Below are 18,169 nucleotides of genomic sequence, written 5' to 3'. Positions count from 1 at the left end.
TCCTTCTTATACTTTTTACTTCTCTCCTCATCACTCGTATTCTCACATGGATTATTTTTTAACTGATAAATTTCTGCAGAATCGAGTAATGTGTGCTGACATTGGTTTTATTATGTGGTCAGATCATGCTCCTCTGTGTGGGTTGATGTTCTTCTTCAGGATATAGATAATGCCCTAAAGTTTTGGCGGATGATGAGAACTTGTTGAAAGACAACTCCTTTCATAGTTCTCTGCAGAAACAGTTGCAAGAATATAGTCTTGCATTTGCTTATCTGTTTTGTGCGCATCTCAATGGTTTGATGTTACAGTGCTGAGAAAAAACTTGCAAACCCCAAGTATAAAAATGAGAATCATAAGTTCTTACCATGATTCCCTTGTCTAATTAAAACAAGTCTTCTCTTGTACAATAGAAGGATATAAATTAAACAATTCTTTCTTGAGATAAAATAATCTACAAACAACAATAAGACTAATTCATAATCAGTGTGTGAAACAGTAAGTGAACCCCTAGTTTCTTTAGCACAATCAATTGGCTAATTAGAATCAGGTGCTTAAATAATTGGGTAACGAGTAAATCTGCATGACTGAGTATGGGCATCCTGTCCTATACAAAGGTCAAAGCAGTTCTGAGTTTGGTCTTCACCATAAAAGTTAGTGAGAACTCAGCATGCCATCATCAAACCAGATTTCAGAGGACCTACAAAAAAGGAGTAATTGATGCTTATCTGTCTGGACAAGGTTACGTTTTTCTAAACAGCTGGGGCTCTATCCATGAAGTCATAAAGAATCTCTGACTAACATCTAAAGGTCTGCAGACCTCTCTTGCTGCAGGTAATGTGAAGGTTCATGTGTCATCCATCAGGAAAAAACTGACTGGGAATGGCATTCATGGGAGGATAAGTAGGAAGACTTTTCTGGGATAATATTTGTCGGACAGATGAATCAAAAAATGAACTTTTTAACTATAACAAATGCAAACACTACTTTCCAAAGTAAGAACTTTATTCTGACTGCCAAACATTGCAGTGGAGATATCATGGAGTGGAACTGCTTTGCTGCATCAGGACCTGGACGGCTTGCCATCATTAATGGAACCATGAATTCTGCTTTACATCAGAAAATTCTAGAGGAGAATGTCAGGCCATCCATCCGTGAGCTGACGCTGAGCCAAAAGTGTGTCATGCAGCAAGACAACAACCCTAAATATTCAAGGACATCTACTACTGAATGGCTGAAGAAGAAAGTCAAAGTCCCAGTCTAAACACTACTGAAATGTTGTGGCAATACCTAAGGCGAGCTGTTCATACTGTTGCGCTGGAGGTGGACCCTTGGCCTGGTGCAGGATTGGTATGGCCCTCTGGCCGAACCCAGAGAGCGCCTGCCACCAGGAGGCGGAGCACAGGAGGAGACAGAGGCTTAAGAACATAAGAATATGCCATACTGGGTCAGACCAAGGGTCCATCAAGCCTAGCATCCTGTCTCCAACAGTGGCCAATCCAGGCCATAAGAACCTGGCAAGTACCCAAAAACTAAGTCTATTCCATGTAACCATTGCTAATGGCAGTGGCTATTCTCTAAGTGAACTTAATAGCAGGTAATGGACTTCTCCTCCAAGAACTTATCCAATCCTTTTTTAAACACAGCTATACTAACTGCACTAACCACATCCTCTGGCAATAAATTCCAGAGTTTAATTGTGCGTTGAGTAAAAAAGAACTTTCTCCGATTAGTTTTAAATGTGCCACATGCTAACTTCATGGAGTGCCCCCTAGTCTTTCTATTATCCAAAAGAGTAAATAACCAATTCACATCTACCCGTTCTAGACCTCTCATGATTTTAAACACCTCTATCATATCCCCCCTCAGCCGTCTCTTCTCCAAGCTGAAAAGTCCTAACCTCTTTAGTCTTTCCTCTAGGGGAGCTGTTCCGTTCCCTTTATCATTTTGGTAGCCCTTCTCTGTACCTTCTCCATCGCAATTATATCTTTTTTGAGATGCGGCGACCAGAATTGTACACAGTATTTAAGGTGCGGTCTCACCATGGAGCGATACAGAGGCATTATGACATTTTCCATTTTATTCACCATTCCCTTTCTAATAAGTCCCAACATTCTGTTTGCTTTTTTGACTGCCGCAGCCCACTGAGCCGACGATTTCAATGCGTTATCCACTATGACGCCAATAGCAACCCGAGGTTTCCATAGGTTGAGCCCTTGGGTACCCGGGCTGCCTGGTCTTAGGTGGGCCTCGCAGGGTCTCCTAGAGAGGAAGCGCGGAGGAGTGCCCACCACGAACAAGGGTGCACGGTCAATGTCCAAGCAAGAATGTCCAGAGGTCACAGGAGGCCAGAACAGAGAGTCCGAGTGGATAGCGAAGATCAAGGCCAGAATATCAGTCCAGAATGGTCAGCCGAAGTAGGGGTCAGTACCTCTAGACAGTCCAGGAGTAGTCAGGTCAGGCAGAGGTCAAATTACAGGCAGCGATCAGGAGTAGTCGGTGAACAGGCAAAGGTCGGATCCAGGCAGCAGTCAAATGAGGTCAGGAGCAAGCAAAAGTCAGTACCGTGAGATCAGTCTGAAGGGTACTACCAGGAATGGAGAGACGCTGGAACAGGAGACACTGGAACAGGAGACGCTGGGACAGGCAAACTAGAGACACAGGAGTGTACGACCCGATTGCCAAGGCAATCCTGTTGTCAATCAGGGCGCGCCGTGGAGCTAGGAGCCACCCTTGACCCTTTAAGAGGCCGGGCGGTCCGCGCGCACGTACGCCTAAGGGTAGGGCCGACCCCATGGAGGTTGCAGAGCCCCGCCGTGAGGCCTGGAGGGAGAGATGCGAGCGGGGGAGCCGGGGACGCCGCGAACTGGCTGCGGCTGTGAAAGAGGAGAGCCCGGAGCTCGTGGATGGGAGAGCAAGGTGAGCAGGGCTGGCCGCGGAGCGGACACAGCCAAGACGCGCAACACAAACAAGGAAGCCCTCAAATGTCAGAGCTGAAACTGTTTTGTTTGGAAGAGTGGGTAGTCTGACACTGGTCAGCAGTTACAGGAAATATTTAGTTAAAGTTCACAAGGATATTACACAAGGATATTCATTGTCGAGTCTTTTTATTGAATAAATAATCAAAATATATCCATTTAGTTTGTTATTTATTTAGTTAGGTTCTCTTTCTCTATGATCAGGGTTTAGATTAAGATCTAATTATGTTTTTGAGTATAAATTATGCATTCTGAGGACAGTGTCACAAACTTTTTCTCTGTACTGTATTAGCTATAATCCACCTAGAACAATTTGGTTTGTATTTGGCAGGAAAGAAGAATCTTAAATAAATAAGATAAGATACATGGGCAAATAATTAAACAGGGTGCTTTTCCACAGGAAGCAATGATTTGCAGCAGTTCTTAAATTCTGTGTTGAGTATTTGAATTATGGCTCAAAAATTTGGCTCTTAAAGAGTTGAACTAGCTTCTTTTGCGATGCTGCTCATGGGCCTTGCCGCGAGCAACCTCTCACCTCTGCAGCCCACTGCCCGATGCCGTCTTTTGCAGCCTGGAGGCCACTGTCCGTTTTCCGCAGAGGTCGGAGCCGCCGCCATTCAGCCTTGTGGCCCGGAGGCCATCCACGCCTTCCTCCTGCATGGCGGCCTGTGCCGCCGTGCTTCCACGCGTCCTGAAGGCCACCAACGGCAACCTCTTCCTCTTTGCGGCCCAGTGGCTGTCGCCGTCGTTCCCTCAGCGGCCTGGGAGCCGCCGACGCCAGGCCCTGCCTTGTGGGCCTAGTGATGCCTCCTGCACCTTCTTTGCGGCAGGGATGCCACTCTCCGTGGTCCTGCCTCCTAGGCGCGCAGCTGCGCCTCGCCCTGCCTTCTTAAAGGGCCTGCGGTGGGAGAAGCCCTGTGGCCCCTCTTCATGATGTCATTCGAGTGTCTCCTCTTCAGCCTATAAAAGGACCCTTTGCCAGTCCTCTCTGGTGCCTTTGCAAGTAGCTGCCTGCTCCTGGATTGTCTGCTGTTCCAGCTCTTCGTCCAGGAGGCTCGGAAGTCCATCCTCACTTCTTCAAGGGTTTCTTCATGAGTATTCCCATGTCCTCTTCTGTGGTTCCTGATCCTTCTGTCCTTCATCTTTGTTCCATGTCCTGGTCTCTCATCGGGATCCTGCGTCCTCATCTGTCCTGTTCTCTAGATGTTCCTGTCTTCAGACGCTCCAGTCCTTCAGATGTTCCTAGTTCTGATGTTCCCGGTCCAGATGAACCTCATGTTTCCATGCATCATGATGCTGATGTTCCGAGTTCCAAGTTCCAAGTCCTGATCCTGATGTTTCCAAGTTCCAAGTCCTGATCCTGATATCCTATGTTCCAGTCCTGATCTTGATGTATCTGCTAGTTCCTAGCTCCGGGTTCAAGCCTTGCCTCACCCACGAACCTCGCCTCCAGCCAACCTTCCTGGGAGTAAATCCATATCTGATCTGGAGTCCTTTTCCGGCTGGGATCCTTCTTCGAGCGCTGCCCGGATTCCTCCTGTCGTCCTGTGTCTCAATCTTGCACATGTTTCCATTCTCCTTCTTCCGCGTGGACCATGACCAGGCTCTTCATGTTGTGTAGGGTGTGCAGTGGGACAGGGTGGTCCTGACCAGCCCACAAGGGGCTTTGTAGGGCGCCCTGAGGGGCAGTGTCATGCCTAAGTCTCCAAGCATCCTTGTCTTGTCCAAGTTCCAAGTATTCTCGTCTCGTCCAATGTTCCTAGTATCCTCGCCTTGTCCAAGTCTCCAAGTTTCCTTGTCTTGTTCCAAGTTCCAGTTCCATTGGCTGTCCTCGACCTCTGTCCGTCCTGTCGCTTCTGCCGTTTCCAGGCGGCAGATCCAAAAGTGCTATTTAGTGGCTGGAGGGCTACCCCAGAGACCAGCATTACGTTGTTGGGTTTCTTCTGGGTGCGTTCAGGTTCAGCAGTGTTAGGATTTGTGGATATGTGTGGCCCTGGGCCGAGGTGAGAGATGGTACCACCCATGGGGAGGAACCCCGTGAGCCTCCCCATCGGGGAGGCGAGGTCTCAGCTGTGATATGCACAGGACAACAGGTGGTGGAGAGAGAGAGAGAGCAGAGATGAAGGACAGAGGTAACCAGAGAGAGTGACCCCTGGTGGTGGAGCCACAGAATGTCAGCCCAGGAACTGACGTCGGGTCAAGCTTGGAAGTCCTTAATCTTTATTAAAGATGTAGAGTGGCACCACCCTTGTAGTGGGGAGTGATAGAAACACACACATATGCTAAGGTGTCTCAAAGTCTATGAGGTGGGGTATGCCCACGGAGGAGTCCTCTGTAGTGAAGATACAGCAGAGGTCCGCAGAGCGGGGTACACCATTGCGGATCCTTGGTAGCGATGTACGGCAATGGTCCGCTGTGCAGGGGTACACCGAAGAGGATCCTTTGTAGCGATGGCACGGCAATGGTCCGCAGAGCGGGGTACACCGAAGAGGGTTCCTCTTGTAGCAATAGTACGGTAATGGTCCGCAGAGCGGGGTACACCGGAGAGGGTCCTCTTGTAGCAATTGTATAGCAATGGTCCACTGAGTGGAGTACTCACAGAAGTAGAGTGATGGTTCCAGAGAAAGCCCCGGGGAACGAGGCAGGCAGCGGTCCTAGGCAGAAGGCCTTCTATGGAGCAGATAGCCAGAGACGAAAAGGGCCCCCAAGGAGCGGGTACATGGAGCATCTCAACTCAGGAAGCAGGAGCTGGAACAATGTCTGAAGTGAAGCGGAATTAGCAATGATGGAACTCGTTGCCAAGTTGTAGGTAGGCAGGGCCAGCCCGCTTAAAAGTCCTTGAGGAATGACGTCATCTGAGGAAGACGCCCCCGAGGTTCCTGCCATGATGTGCATAAGACTGGCCTGATGGCGCGTGCACGCGCCTAGGGGACTCCAAGGGCAAGATGGCGGTCGGCAGTGTCCACGTCGTGCAGGGAGGCATGGGAACCAGAGCATGCAGGCCGGCGGTAGCTGGCAGAGACCGCAAGTCGGCCCAAAGGAGTCAAGAAGGAGGTGAGCAACTGACGGGCATAACAGGCAGAGGTCAGAGTTCCTGGTCTCCGGTCTGTCTACCCGAGCTTGGACATGTCTTGCCTGCCTTGGCGCTTCCTCGGAGCTCCTCTGCAGTTGTGCCGTGGTCCAAGGTCACACTAACCTCCCCAGAATTAGCACCGCTCCCTAGCGCTCCCGCAACAGCTTCCACTTTAGTCTTTGTGTGTTTTAGGACAAGCTGGACTAACATTCCTGTTTCTTAAGTTCTACACTATCAGTAACAACCTAGAATAAGCTGTGCCAGCCTCCTGTAATTTCCTGTCTTCTCCTTTTACTACTGACTTGACTTCATACCATACTGGAAGAGTGTAGAGGTTCACTTAGCTCCTCCAGAGATTCCAAATGTGTTCATCAGCAGGAGCATCATTTTGTCCAGCATGGGAGCTAGATTGGTTCTCCTGTTCCATGTTGGCTGCAGGATCTAGCACCTTCCTATGTCTCTAAAACTTCTCTCTTTTACTCCTCACTCATCTGGATCTCTTCTCCTCCTAAGCTATGTAAGGAATAACCAGACACCGGCTTTCTTAGGCTATACTGCAGGGGCTACAACATTTGACTACTGTGCCTCTGTCATTTCTGCCTGTTTCTAGCCATCTCTCCTATACTGCCTTTCTTTCCATTTTTATTTGCATAGTGCCACTAGGTGAAAATAGTCCCTGCTTCTTGAAGCTCTTAATATGATAAAGACAAGACAGACAAGAAACACAGCTAAAACATTTGGGGGTAGATTTTCAAATGTACACGCGCTACCCGGCACGCGCACATGTACGCCCGATTTTATAACATGTGCGCGCATGTTATAAAATCGGGGGTCAGCACATGCCGAGCCGCGCTGCCTTCCCCCATTCCCTACCCCCACCCCACCTTCCCTTCCCTTACCTCCCCCGCCCTTTCCCCCCTACCTTTTTTTATTGGTTTTTTTTTTCCAAACCAGGGCTGAAGTAAGTTGTGCGTGACGGCCAACTGCCGGCGCATGATCCCCGGCACAGCAGCAAATAGCCGCTGTGCCGGGAACCTCTGACCCCACCCCCGCCCCACCCCCGGACAGCCCGTCGCCGGGCCTCTATAAAATAGGCCAGGCGTGCATAACCCCGCCAGAGGATTTACATGTGTAGGACTTTTAAAATCCGGACCATTGTTGGGGGGATTGAATTGAAACAGTGGGGCCATCTGCACGGAGTGAGGCCTCTTGACAGTCTATCGGGTGAATTTCCAATGGAATTAAAATATGTAAATGTAACATACTATAGTAGCAATTTCCAAAAGCCATTTACCCGTGTTAAGTGCTTTTAACCTGGGTAAAACCTATTGACAATTCAATGGCATATATTATAGCAATTTTCAAAAGCCCACTTAAAACCCAGTTATAAGCATGAAAAAGCTTTTGGAAATCAGACCCATTATGAGGAAGCAGCTTATGCATGAGGTAAGATGATCCAATACGTCATCTGTATTGATCTGTCTCCATATGTCCATTTGTCCTACATCTGTCTGTCTCTGTGTGTCCATTCATCCTACACTATCTGTTTGGCTTTGCAGCAGTTCATTTGACATGAGCACAGAATGCCGTTTATGATATAGTCGTGTTTTTCCTTGGTTCAGATGCTCCCAAGAACACATCTGTGAGGACAGCAGATGGTAACACAAGTTTACAGGAAGGCAGCAGTGTCTCCCTGAAGTGCTCCAGTGACAGCAACCCACCAGCAACCAACTTCACCTGGTACAGAGTGCACAGGCAGAGCCCGCTCACCATATTGCCTGAGAGTGGCCATATCCTTCAGGCCACAAACATATCAAGAAACCATCCGACATACTTCTGCACAGCGAGGAATGAGCTCGGTGCCCAGAATTCCACTCTGCTGCACTTGGACGTCCTGTGTAAGGGTTCCTTTAGCCAACAAATAATTCTGAAACATGATGTCATGGTATGAGGCAGAAAGAAAATAGACTCAGGAGTAAAAAGCATTTTCTTCACTGAAAGAGTTCTGAGTGTATGGAACTGCTGCCCAGGGATCTGGTAGAGGCAAATCCAGTAACAAAATTTAAGAAAACCCGAGACAGTCACAGAGGATTCTCAGTGGATGGGGAAGTGAGTGGTAAAACCTGAGACATCAGGGATGGCCCTCAGTGGTTGGTGGAGCGAGTAGAAAAACCTGGGGCAGGCACAGAGGATCCTCAGCGGTTGGGGGAGCGTGTGGTGAAACCTGGAGCAGGCACAGAAGATCCTCAGCGGTTGGGGGAGTGTATGGTGAAACCTGGAGCAGGCACAGAGGATCCTCAGCGGTTGGGGGAGCGTGTGGTGAAACCTGGGGAAGGCACAGAGGATCCTCAGCGGTTGGGGGAGCGTGTGGTGAAACCTGGGGCAGGCACAGAGGATCCTCAGCGGTTGGGGGAGCGTTTGGTGAAACCTGGGGCAGGCACAGAGGATCCTCAGCGGTTGGGGGAGTGTGTGGTGAAACCTGGGCAGGCACAGAGGATCCTCAGCGGTTGGGGGAGCGTGTGGTGAAACCTGGGGAAGGCACAGAGGATTCTCAGCGGTTGGGGGAGCGTGTGGTGAAACCTGGAGCAGGCACAGAGGATCCTCAGTGATTGGGGGAGCGTGTGGTGAAACCTGGGCAGGCACAGAGGATCCTCAGCGGTTGGGGGAGTGTGTGGTGAAACCTGGGCAGGCACAGAGGATCCTCAGCGGTTGGAGGAGGGTGTGGTGAAACCTGGGCAGGCACAGAGGATCCTCAGCGGTTGGGGGAGCGTGTGGTGAAACCTGGGCAGGCACAGAGGATCCTCAGCGGTTGGGGGAGTGTGTGGTGAAACTTGGGGCAGGCACAGAAGATCCTCAGCAGTTGGGGGAGCGTTTGGTGAAACCTGGGGCAGGCACAGAGGATCCTCAGCGGTTGGGGGAGCATGTGGTGAAACCTGGAGCAGGCATAGAGGATCCTCAGCGGTTGAGGGAGCTTGTGGTGAAACCTGGAGCAGGCATAGAGGATCCTCAGCGGTTGGGGGAGCATGTGGTGAAACTTGGGGCAGGCACAGAGGATCCTCAGCGGTTGGGGGAGCGTGTGGTGAAACCTGGGCAGGCACAGAGGATCCTCAGCGGTTGGGGGAGCGTGTGGTGAAACCTGGGCAGGCACAGAGGATCCTCAGCGATTGAGGGAGCTTGTGGTGAAACCTGGAGCAGGCATAGAGGATCCTCAGCGGTTGGGGGAGCATGTGGTGAAACTTGGGGCAGGCACAGAGGATCCTCAGCGGTTGGGGGAGTGTGTGGTGAAACTTGGGCAGGCACAGAGGATCCTCAGCGGTTGGGGGAGCGTGTGGTGAAACCTGGGCAGGCACAGAGGATCCTCAGCGGTTGGGGGAGCGTGTGGTGAAACCTGGGCAGGCACAGAGGATCCTCAGCGATTGGGGGAGCGTGTGGTGAAACCTGGGCAGGCACAGAGGATCCTCAGCGGTTGGGGGAGCGTGTGGTGAAACCTGGGCAGGCACAGAGGATCCTCAGCGGTTGGGGGAGCTTGTGGTGAAACCTGGAGCAGGCATAGAGGATCCTCAGCGGTTGGGGGAGCATGTGGTGAAACTTGGGGCAGGCACAGAGGATCCTCAGCGGTTGGGGGAGCGTGTGGTGAAACCTGGGCAGGCACAGAGGATCCTCAGCGGTTGGGGGAGCGTGTGGTGAAACCTGGGCAGGCACAGAGGATCCTCAGCGATTGGGGGAGCGTGTGGTGAAACCTGGGCAGGCACAGAGGATCCTCAGCGGTTGGGGGAGCGTGTGGTGAAACCTGGGCAGGCACAGAGGATCCTCAGCGGTTGGGGGAGCGTGTGGTGAAACCTGGGCAGGCACAGAGGATCCTCAGCGGTTGGGGGAGCGTGTGGTGAAACCTGGAGCAGGCACAGAGGATCCACAGCTGTTGGGGGAGCGTGTGGTGAAACCTGGAGCAGGCACAGAGGATCCACAGCGGTTGGGGGAGCGTGTGGTGAAACCTGGGCAGGCACAGAGGATCCTCAGCGGTTGGGGGAGCGTGTGTGGTGAAACCTGGGCAGGCACAGAGGATCCTCAGCGGTTGGGGGAGCGTGTGGTGAAACCTGGGGCACGCACAGAGGATCTTCAGTGGTCGGGGGAGTGAGTGGTGATAGGGGCAGGCACAAAGGATCCCCAGTGGTGCTGGGGAAATTGGTAAAGCCTGAGAAAGGCATAGGGCAGTGATGGCAAACTTCAGTCTTCGAGTGCCACAAACAGGCCAGATTTTCAGAATATCTACAATGAATATGCATGAGAAAGATTTGCATGTACTGCCTCCATTGTATGCAAATCCATCTCATGCATATTCATTGTGGATATCATAAACCTGGCCTGTTTGTGGCACTCGAAGACTGGAGTTCACCATCACTAGCATAGAAGATCCTCAACAGTAAGGGTAGTGAAGGACAAAGTCCGGGATGGATGCAGGTTTTGGTGGAGTTGGGATTTGGATTTTGGAATTGATTACTTACCTTTCCAAACCTGAGCTGAAAGCAAGTAACACTCAGATACAGTAGATATTTCCCTTCCCCAGTGGGCTTTCAATCTCTCAATGGTGGGGGAGTGAGGGATAAGGCCAGAGATCAGTTAGTGTCATATTTGGAAGGGACAATGTGCAGGAACTAGATGGGTGTAGGGCAGTGGTTCTCAACCCTGTCCTGGGGAACCCCCAGCCAGTCGGGGTTTCAGGATATCCAAAATGAATATGCATGAGAGAAAATGTGCATGTTATGGAGGCAGTGTATGCAAATTTTCTTTCATGCATATTCATTGTGGATATCCTGAAAACCCGACTGGCTGGGGGGGTCCCAGGACAGGGTTGAGAACCACTGGTCTAGGGTCTTTATCTGGCATCATAGTCTGTGTGTCTGTGAGAGCTGAGAAACACTGACTCATCTCAATCTGCTTTACAGACAGGCCAGAGATCCTGCCGGTATCTAGCTGCAAGCGTGAGTACGGTCAGTTTGAATGTCAATGCGTGGTACAGTCCAACCCCCCGGCACTCATCACTTGGCACCTCTCGGACAGGAATGTGAACCAGACTGATTCATTCTTCAATGTTAATGTTTCCATGAATGGTAACGTGGTCAGGAGTCTTCTGGTAGGGTCGGCATCACTGGAATCTGGCATCGTCTGTTCTGCGAGCAATGAGTTGGGAGTGATGCAGCTCGATTTACCTGTTCATGGTAGGAGCTATGTTTCTTCTAGGGTTGGAAAGATCATGGAGAGATTGAGCTGGCTAGGACCTCCATCCATCCCCCTCCCGGCCTCTAGGCAGGCTCTGTTCTTTAGTCCCAGAGAGATGTGTGTGTCTGATCTGCTCTTGGGAGCATCCAGTGATAGAGGTTCTCCCAGCTGCCTGGGTAACTACTCTAACAGAGAGTTCTTCCTGATGACTTCGGTGTCTAACTACTCTAACAGAGAGTTCTTCCTGATGACTTCGGTGTCTAACTACTCTAACAGAGAGTTCTTCCTGATGACTTCGGTGTCTAACTACTCTAACAGAGAGTTCTTCTTGATGACTCTGGTGTCTAACTACTCTAACAGAGAGTTCTTCCTGATGACTTCGGTGTCTAACTACTCTAACAGAGAGTTCTTCTTGATGACTCTGGTGTCTAACTACTCTAACAGAGAGTTCTTTTTGATGACTCCGGTGTCTAACTACTCTAACAGAGAGTTCTTCCTGATGGCTTCGGTGTCTAACCTCTCTAACAGGGAGTTCTTCCTGATGACTTCGGTGTCTAACCTCTTTAACAGGGAGTTCTTCCTGATGACTTCGGTGTCTAACTACTCTAACAGGGAGTTCTTCCTGATGGCTTCGGTGTCTAACCTCTCTAACAGGGAGTTCTTCCTGATGGCTTCGGTGTCTAACCTCTCTAACAGGGAGTTCTTCCTGATGACTTCGGTGTCTAACTACTCTAACAGGGAGTTCTTCCTGATGACTAACAGAAATCTCCCCCTGCTGCAAATGAAATCCACGTGATTGCCATCATGTCACCTCATAATCTCCTCTTTCCATGTTGAACAAGCCCGAGCCCTTCACTCTGTCTAGGCCTCTGATCTATTTTTTAAGCTCTGTGAAAGGGTGTGGATATCCACTCTTCTGGTCAGGGTTTCCACCTCTCCTGCTTGAGCTGGGAAAGGCAAAGGACAGGGAGGGTAGAATGGGATACCCCATTAACTATAGAGGAAAGCTGAAAGACAAGCTGCAATTTCTGTTACTGGTTCCTGTTGTTTAAAAAATATGTTCTTTGTGGCGTAAAGTGAACACAATATGCTTTGTCTGGACAGTTTGCTGGGGTGGCTGAGTGATGCTGTTTCACCACATCCTTCTTGAAGTGTAAAGCCCAGAATTGGTCACTCATCCAAGAATGACCTTACTAGTGGTGGGCAGAGTGGAAATTCCAGACTATGTGTCTTTTTATTGAATAACTAGCAGTACCCGGCCATGCGTTGCAGTGACAGAGTCAGGTTCTTTACCCTCCCTCCCCCTTCTCCTTGCTCATGTACCTCAGTCACTCATCCTCCTCCCCCTTGGTCACTCACCCCCCCTTCCCTCCCCTGTCCCCACTCCAACTCTCTCCCCTCACACTCACCTCTCCCCTCATTCTCCCTCCCCTGACACTCAGCTCCCCCCATTCTCCCTCTCCTCACTGTTACCTCCCCCCGCCTACTGCCTACCCTTCAGATCAGAAAACCTTTGTCTTTCTATTTCTGTGGGACCCCCCCCCCCCACCCCCCAAAAAACCCCCCAATCCCAACCCTTTAAATCAAATAATAACCCCCACCCTCCTGCCCCCTCCCAAGACCTGGGAAATTAAAATTGTTGGTGCTACGTGTGGTCTGTCCCTGGGCGTCTGTGCGTGTTATGTAGCCAAATAGGGGAGTACCTAACCAAATTTGCACTTCCAAATTTGTTTTGTGGTCTGGGGAGGGCTATTTTGGTGCGTTCCCAAGATCGTGCAAGTTTAGTGTATGTATTTGTGTGTGAACCTCCCCCTTCCCCCAAAAAACAACCCTATGAGAAAAGTTCTCTTAAACTAACCACCCCACACTCTCCTGCCCCCCTTCCCCCAGCCCTGCAAAAAACAGTAGCCCCCCCCCCCCCCCCCCCCCAGAGTTGCTGAATGAATGAAACCTGCCCCCCCTCGTGACCCCTCCCCAAGATGTTCGCAATAAATTCATCACCACCCCCCACCCTCCAGACCCCCCGAGACCTGATAAAAATGTCAGTCGGTGGAGCGAGCGTTCAGGAGCGGTCCGGGAGCGATGTATTGGCGTTGGCCTGTCGGCTGCGAGCACTGAAACGGGTTCCGACGGCCCTTTGCCCTTACTATGTCAATGGGGTGGAGCAATGGCAGCGGTAGGTCCTCTGACATAGTAACCGCCGGCTGCCCGTCCTGAAAATGGCGCCGAGGGGCCCTCGCCCTTATTATGTCACATGGGCTACTGCCGCCATTGGTGTCCCCGAGTGGCATAGTAAGGGAAAGTGCCGTCGGCACCATGTTGATTTCTGGCAGCCAATGGCCATAGTGCAGGAGATGTATCCCGGACCGGTCCTGGCCCCCCGCTGGAGCCTCCCGGACTTCTATCAGGTTTTGTGTGTGTTGTGAGGGCCTGGGAAGTAAATAAATTTGGCATGTGTGTGGGGGTTGTGAGGAGGGTGGTTTTGTGTGTGTGTTGGGAGGCTGTGGGAAGTAAATCAATTTGCTATGTGTGTGGGGGGTGTGAGGAGGGTGGTGGGTGTATTTTATTTGTAAAGGAAATAGTTATCTTCTGGCGAAAAAAGTACGCGAATGTGTTAAAATGGAAGTGAAACGTGGACCTGTACTGGCGAAATGATTAGTGTAGCTTGTGTTAGTGTAAGGTGTAACAGATGGCGCTTACGTCCAGCAGATGTCGCTGTTTTCTCGAAATATTTTTAAACCTATTTTACCTGTCACAGGTATGACATATGTGTAATGTAAGTACAGAAGAACCTTCCTGTATGCGAAATGAAGGTTGTGTCCAAATTTGAAAGCAATCGGTTCAGTGGTTTCTGAGATTAGCGATTTTGTCCAAACTATTCAACATTTTTATTTATATAGATATGTAAACTTTGAAGGCCATGTCAGATACCTGGAAAAGGGACCTTTGTGTTTTTTAATCTGAGTGGAATGGGAGAATGACTTCACATCTCAAACACTCAGATATTCCTGTTAGCAAATCACGGGACAGGGTGGGGTCATTTTTCATAAGGGCACTGCTTCTTTCCCATTTGAAGTGTCACCACTCCAAATCAATTCACGAGAGCTGATGCAATCTCTTCTCTCAAAGCAACGGGAGGGGAGACCCCTAGTGTTTGCAGACCCCCAGTGACCATGTGGCTCCTGCTCTTTCAGGGTCCCAGTCATGGATCATCCCCACAGTGGCTGTGTCTGGAGCGATGTTGGTCCTTCTCCTTGCTGTGGCTCTGATCAAGCATCTATGGAAGAGGTGAGTTCCAGGCTGCCTCTCTCTGCCCTGACCCCTGTCTCTCTCTCTCTCTCTCTCTCTCACACTTCACTGCCAGCTTCTCTTCCTCCTCCCTTTGCTTTGCTTTCTTTTTTCTGTCTTCCTTCCTTTACATCCTCATATTTTCGCCTTTCTTTTCACCTCTCATTCTTTCCTACGCACACACATGCTCTCTCTCTCTCTCTGCTTTATAGGAAAAAGGAAGGCCAGTGTGAGAAGCACCCAGGTATAGCTGGGCCTCCCACGGTCAGGAAGGAAAGCCCATACAGCAACGAGATTTTCTCAAAGGCAAATTTCATGGAAGTGTACGCCAACGTGGATTTTATGGAACCCGGTGAAGTAAGTGTGCCCATCCCCGAGGTGCAACCCCACTGCCTCCACACCATGATCCACCGTGAGCTGTACTCCCCTAATGGTGACAGGGCAGAATTGGGGGACAAGGTCTTCATGCTTGCATCTGGTTTCCTACTCTACCGCCTTCCATATCATGGTGTGAGAGTGCAAGCGTTTGACACAGTCTCTGGATTCTAACCTGTAAGAGTTTTCATCTCAGAGATGCCTTCAGCAGAGCAGGAAAGCTTTAGGTCAGTCCTGATTTGGACATGTCCATCCCAAAGCATTGTGGAATTTGTAGTTGCTGTGTCTTTCATTTGAAACAGTACTCTGGGGTACCATAGCTCATCAGGAGGGGGAGGAATAGAAAATCAGGCCTGGCCTAGGGTCTCCCGCCAGGAACTGGGTCACTGCTTCGGATACCTCTTAGAGGCTATGGCTAACATAAGAACCTAAGAAGTGCCCTGCTGGGTCGACCAAGGTCCATTAAGCCCAGCATCCTGTCTCTGGCAGTGTCCAGTCTGGGTCATAAGTACCCAGCAGATCCCAAAAAGTACATCTATTCCTTGTTCATTCCCAGGGGCTTTCTCTGGTCTCCCTGGTTAATAATGCTTTATGGACTTTTCCCCAAGAACTTGTCCAAACCTCTTTTAAACCCCGCTGTGCTAAGCACCGTAACCACATTTTCTTGCATCAGATTCCACAGCTTGATTGTGCGCAGAATGATTTATTTACATCTGCTGGTTGTTAGATTCATGGAGTGTCCTCTTGTTTTAGAATTTGTAAGTATAAATGTTTAACCGTCCTTTATTTACCCATTCTACCCCATCATGATTTATAACTTCATGTCCCTTTTTAGCCATCCCTTTTCCAAGCTGAAGAGTCCCAGCCTACATAGCCTCTCATCATGGGAGAGATGTTCCACCCCTTTTATCGTTTTTGTCGTCCTCTGTACCTTTTCTAATTCCGCTGTAGCTTTCTTGAGATGGGGCGACCAGTATTACACACAGTACTCAAGATAAGGATGCACCATGGGATCTATATAGAGGCAATATGATATTCTCCGTATAACCCCCCCCAATACGAGGCCATAAAATGTAAGAGGGTCTGGCACTCATAAAGCTAAGGGCCAATCTCTTGAAAGGGTTCAAAAGGAAAATGGTCAGACAGAGGCAGTAAAAAGAGTAAGGCACGTTCTTGAGCTGTAGTAGCGAACCCTACACTGGAGTGGCATTCACGGAGCGGGATGCTAATGGTATACCACCTTCACGGAGCGGAAGGATGGAGGGCTGCCGTCTCCAAAAAAAACCCAGAGGGGTGGGTAAGAGTATGTAAATTTACTGGTTAGGACATAGGCTATAGGTATTGCCAATTATTAGGCTTGTTCAATATTTGTTGATTGTTAATGTGGCTCGCGAGAATGAGGGCTACTACCTGGAGATAATGCCCTTGTTCAATGTACATGCACACGGTTGGTGAGACTCCAGCGTTGCTCTGGGCTTCAACAGCAAGAGGAAATGTGGAAGAAAAAAAGAAAAAAAGGTTTTGCATTCACAAAAAAGCGAGATGTAGCTTGCTTGTTACGGCGGTTACTTCCCCAAAACCAAATAAGCCGATACTTGGATTTCAATACATATCCAGCATAGCTCTCTGATACAACAGCAGGGGGAATGTAGAAAAGAGGATCTGTATATGGACAACAACCAACAAGGATCCGAATTGCATAGTCTGGGTGGACAGAGGCATGGGTGTAGCTTGCTTATTGCGGCGGTTACTACCCCTAATTAAGCTAGATATTCACTTGGATGCAGTTCCAGCAGTGCTCTCTGCATTAATGGTGGGGTGGAAGGGAAATAGAACTGAAAGGTACTAAAAGCCAAGAGTAACAAGTATGTGAAAAGAAAAAAAAAAAAGTACATAGCTTGCTGGGCAGACTGGATGGGCCGTTTGGTCTTCTGCCGTCATTTCTATGTTTCTATGTTACACCTGGAGGATACCTTCTGTAGACTCTGTCCCTGCTATTTCTGATTTGGGCTGGAAATCTCAGTATCCCAAAGAAAAAGCACTCAGAGTATCAACAACAATTAATCATTTATTTTTCTGGTGTAACGAGCAAACTATGTAGAAGATAGTAAAAGGGTTAACAAACTAGTTAAGATGGTTATATTCTACAGATATGGACAGCTTAGATACAGCTTTACATTTGACCAAGAAAAATACTCAGCCAGAGTGTTTGACTCCTTTTAGGAATATCTTCAATATCTCAAACAATTTCAAAATACTCTTCCTTCCCATCACCATGGAGACGTGTTTATCAAATCATCCAGAATAAGTGTTCCACCTAACACCTCACCATAGGTAAGATAGCTCTCTTTGTTTCCAATTTCCATGTCCAACTACCCCCAAATTCAAGCTTCAGATACTCATAGATGAACCACCAAGCACCTCCATCACTGGCTCCTGGACCTCCCCAGCATCCTTACTCCATGTTTTCTTGGATACTTTTCTCTTTTCCAGCACCCTGTCCCCTGGCAAGGACCACAGAAAACCTTCACCGGGCCCCTTGGGAAGGAGTTCCCTACAACCCTGGGCTGCTGGGCTCTTGCCAGCCAATTGTGTCCACTATGGTGGATTCTTCTCCCCATCAAACATTAGCCCACAATCGATAACCTCACAACATTCTCCACAGAAGGCCTGCCTTCCTGTCCTCTTAAAGGATCAAACAAATTACAATCCAATATAATAACCTCTTCCAGAAACTTCCCCTGTAAACTTCAGGGGATATCATACAACTTGCCCTCTTGATGATGCAGACTGCCATCTAATGGCAGCTCACTATAATTGCACACTTCATTAATTTTTCCAAACCCTCCAAACCTTCGTAAGGTAACCTTCCCCAATCACCACCATTTGGTGGGAATCCATCACTTTTGCTTTATTCTCCATTCCTTATTGGGCCTTTCCTAGCATTCTATTTGTTTTAGGTTGGTTTTTTTTTTTGTCCTCTGCCGCACACTGAGCTGAGGATTTTAATGTATTATCCATAAGGAGTAACTGAGTTCTGACTTTTCTACCATATGGCCATCAGTAAACCTTGTGTGCTGAAGGCACAATTTCCGACCTTGCTAGCGATAGATCCAATGAGAAGGGGGTCCATGCTGCAGTATCCTATCCAACCCAGGTCAGCATCCCCTTCCTCTTTCTCCTTGGCTCGCTACCCTGTACCCAACAGTTGTACATTTTGATTAAAAGGAAAACTGGCTTA

At 49.3% G+C, this 18,169-nt stretch overlaps 1 protein-coding gene across 3 annotated transcripts in view; it reads left to right on the top strand.

The window, feature by feature from the left end:
* LOC115076179 (myelin-associated glycoprotein-like) overlaps nt 1–18,169 on the top strand; it is an 81,283-nt gene that overhangs the window by 45,928 nt on the left and 17,186 nt on the right. For 2 of the 3 annotated variants that reach the window (XM_029577329.1, XM_029577328.1), the window contains exons 6-9: nt 7,671–7,946; nt 10,992–11,264; nt 14,460–14,553; nt 14,766–14,910. In XM_029577329.1, the coding sequence (XP_029433189.1) occupies nt 7,671–7,946; nt 10,992–11,264; nt 14,460–14,553; nt 14,766–14,910 (788 nt within the window). The remainder of the gene's footprint in view (nt 1–7,670; nt 7,947–10,991; nt 11,265–14,459; nt 14,554–14,765; nt 14,911–18,169) is intronic. The other variant, XM_029577330.1, reaches the window with a different exon arrangement.

The sequence above is a fragment of the Rhinatrema bivittatum genome, chromosome 14 (genome assembly GCF_901001135.1).
Source record: "Rhinatrema bivittatum chromosome 14, aRhiBiv1.1, whole genome shotgun sequence".
Taxonomy (NCBI): Eukaryota; Metazoa; Chordata; class Amphibia; order Gymnophiona; family Rhinatrematidae; genus Rhinatrema; species Rhinatrema bivittatum.
This window is presented reverse-complemented; position numbering and strand designations above follow the sequence as displayed.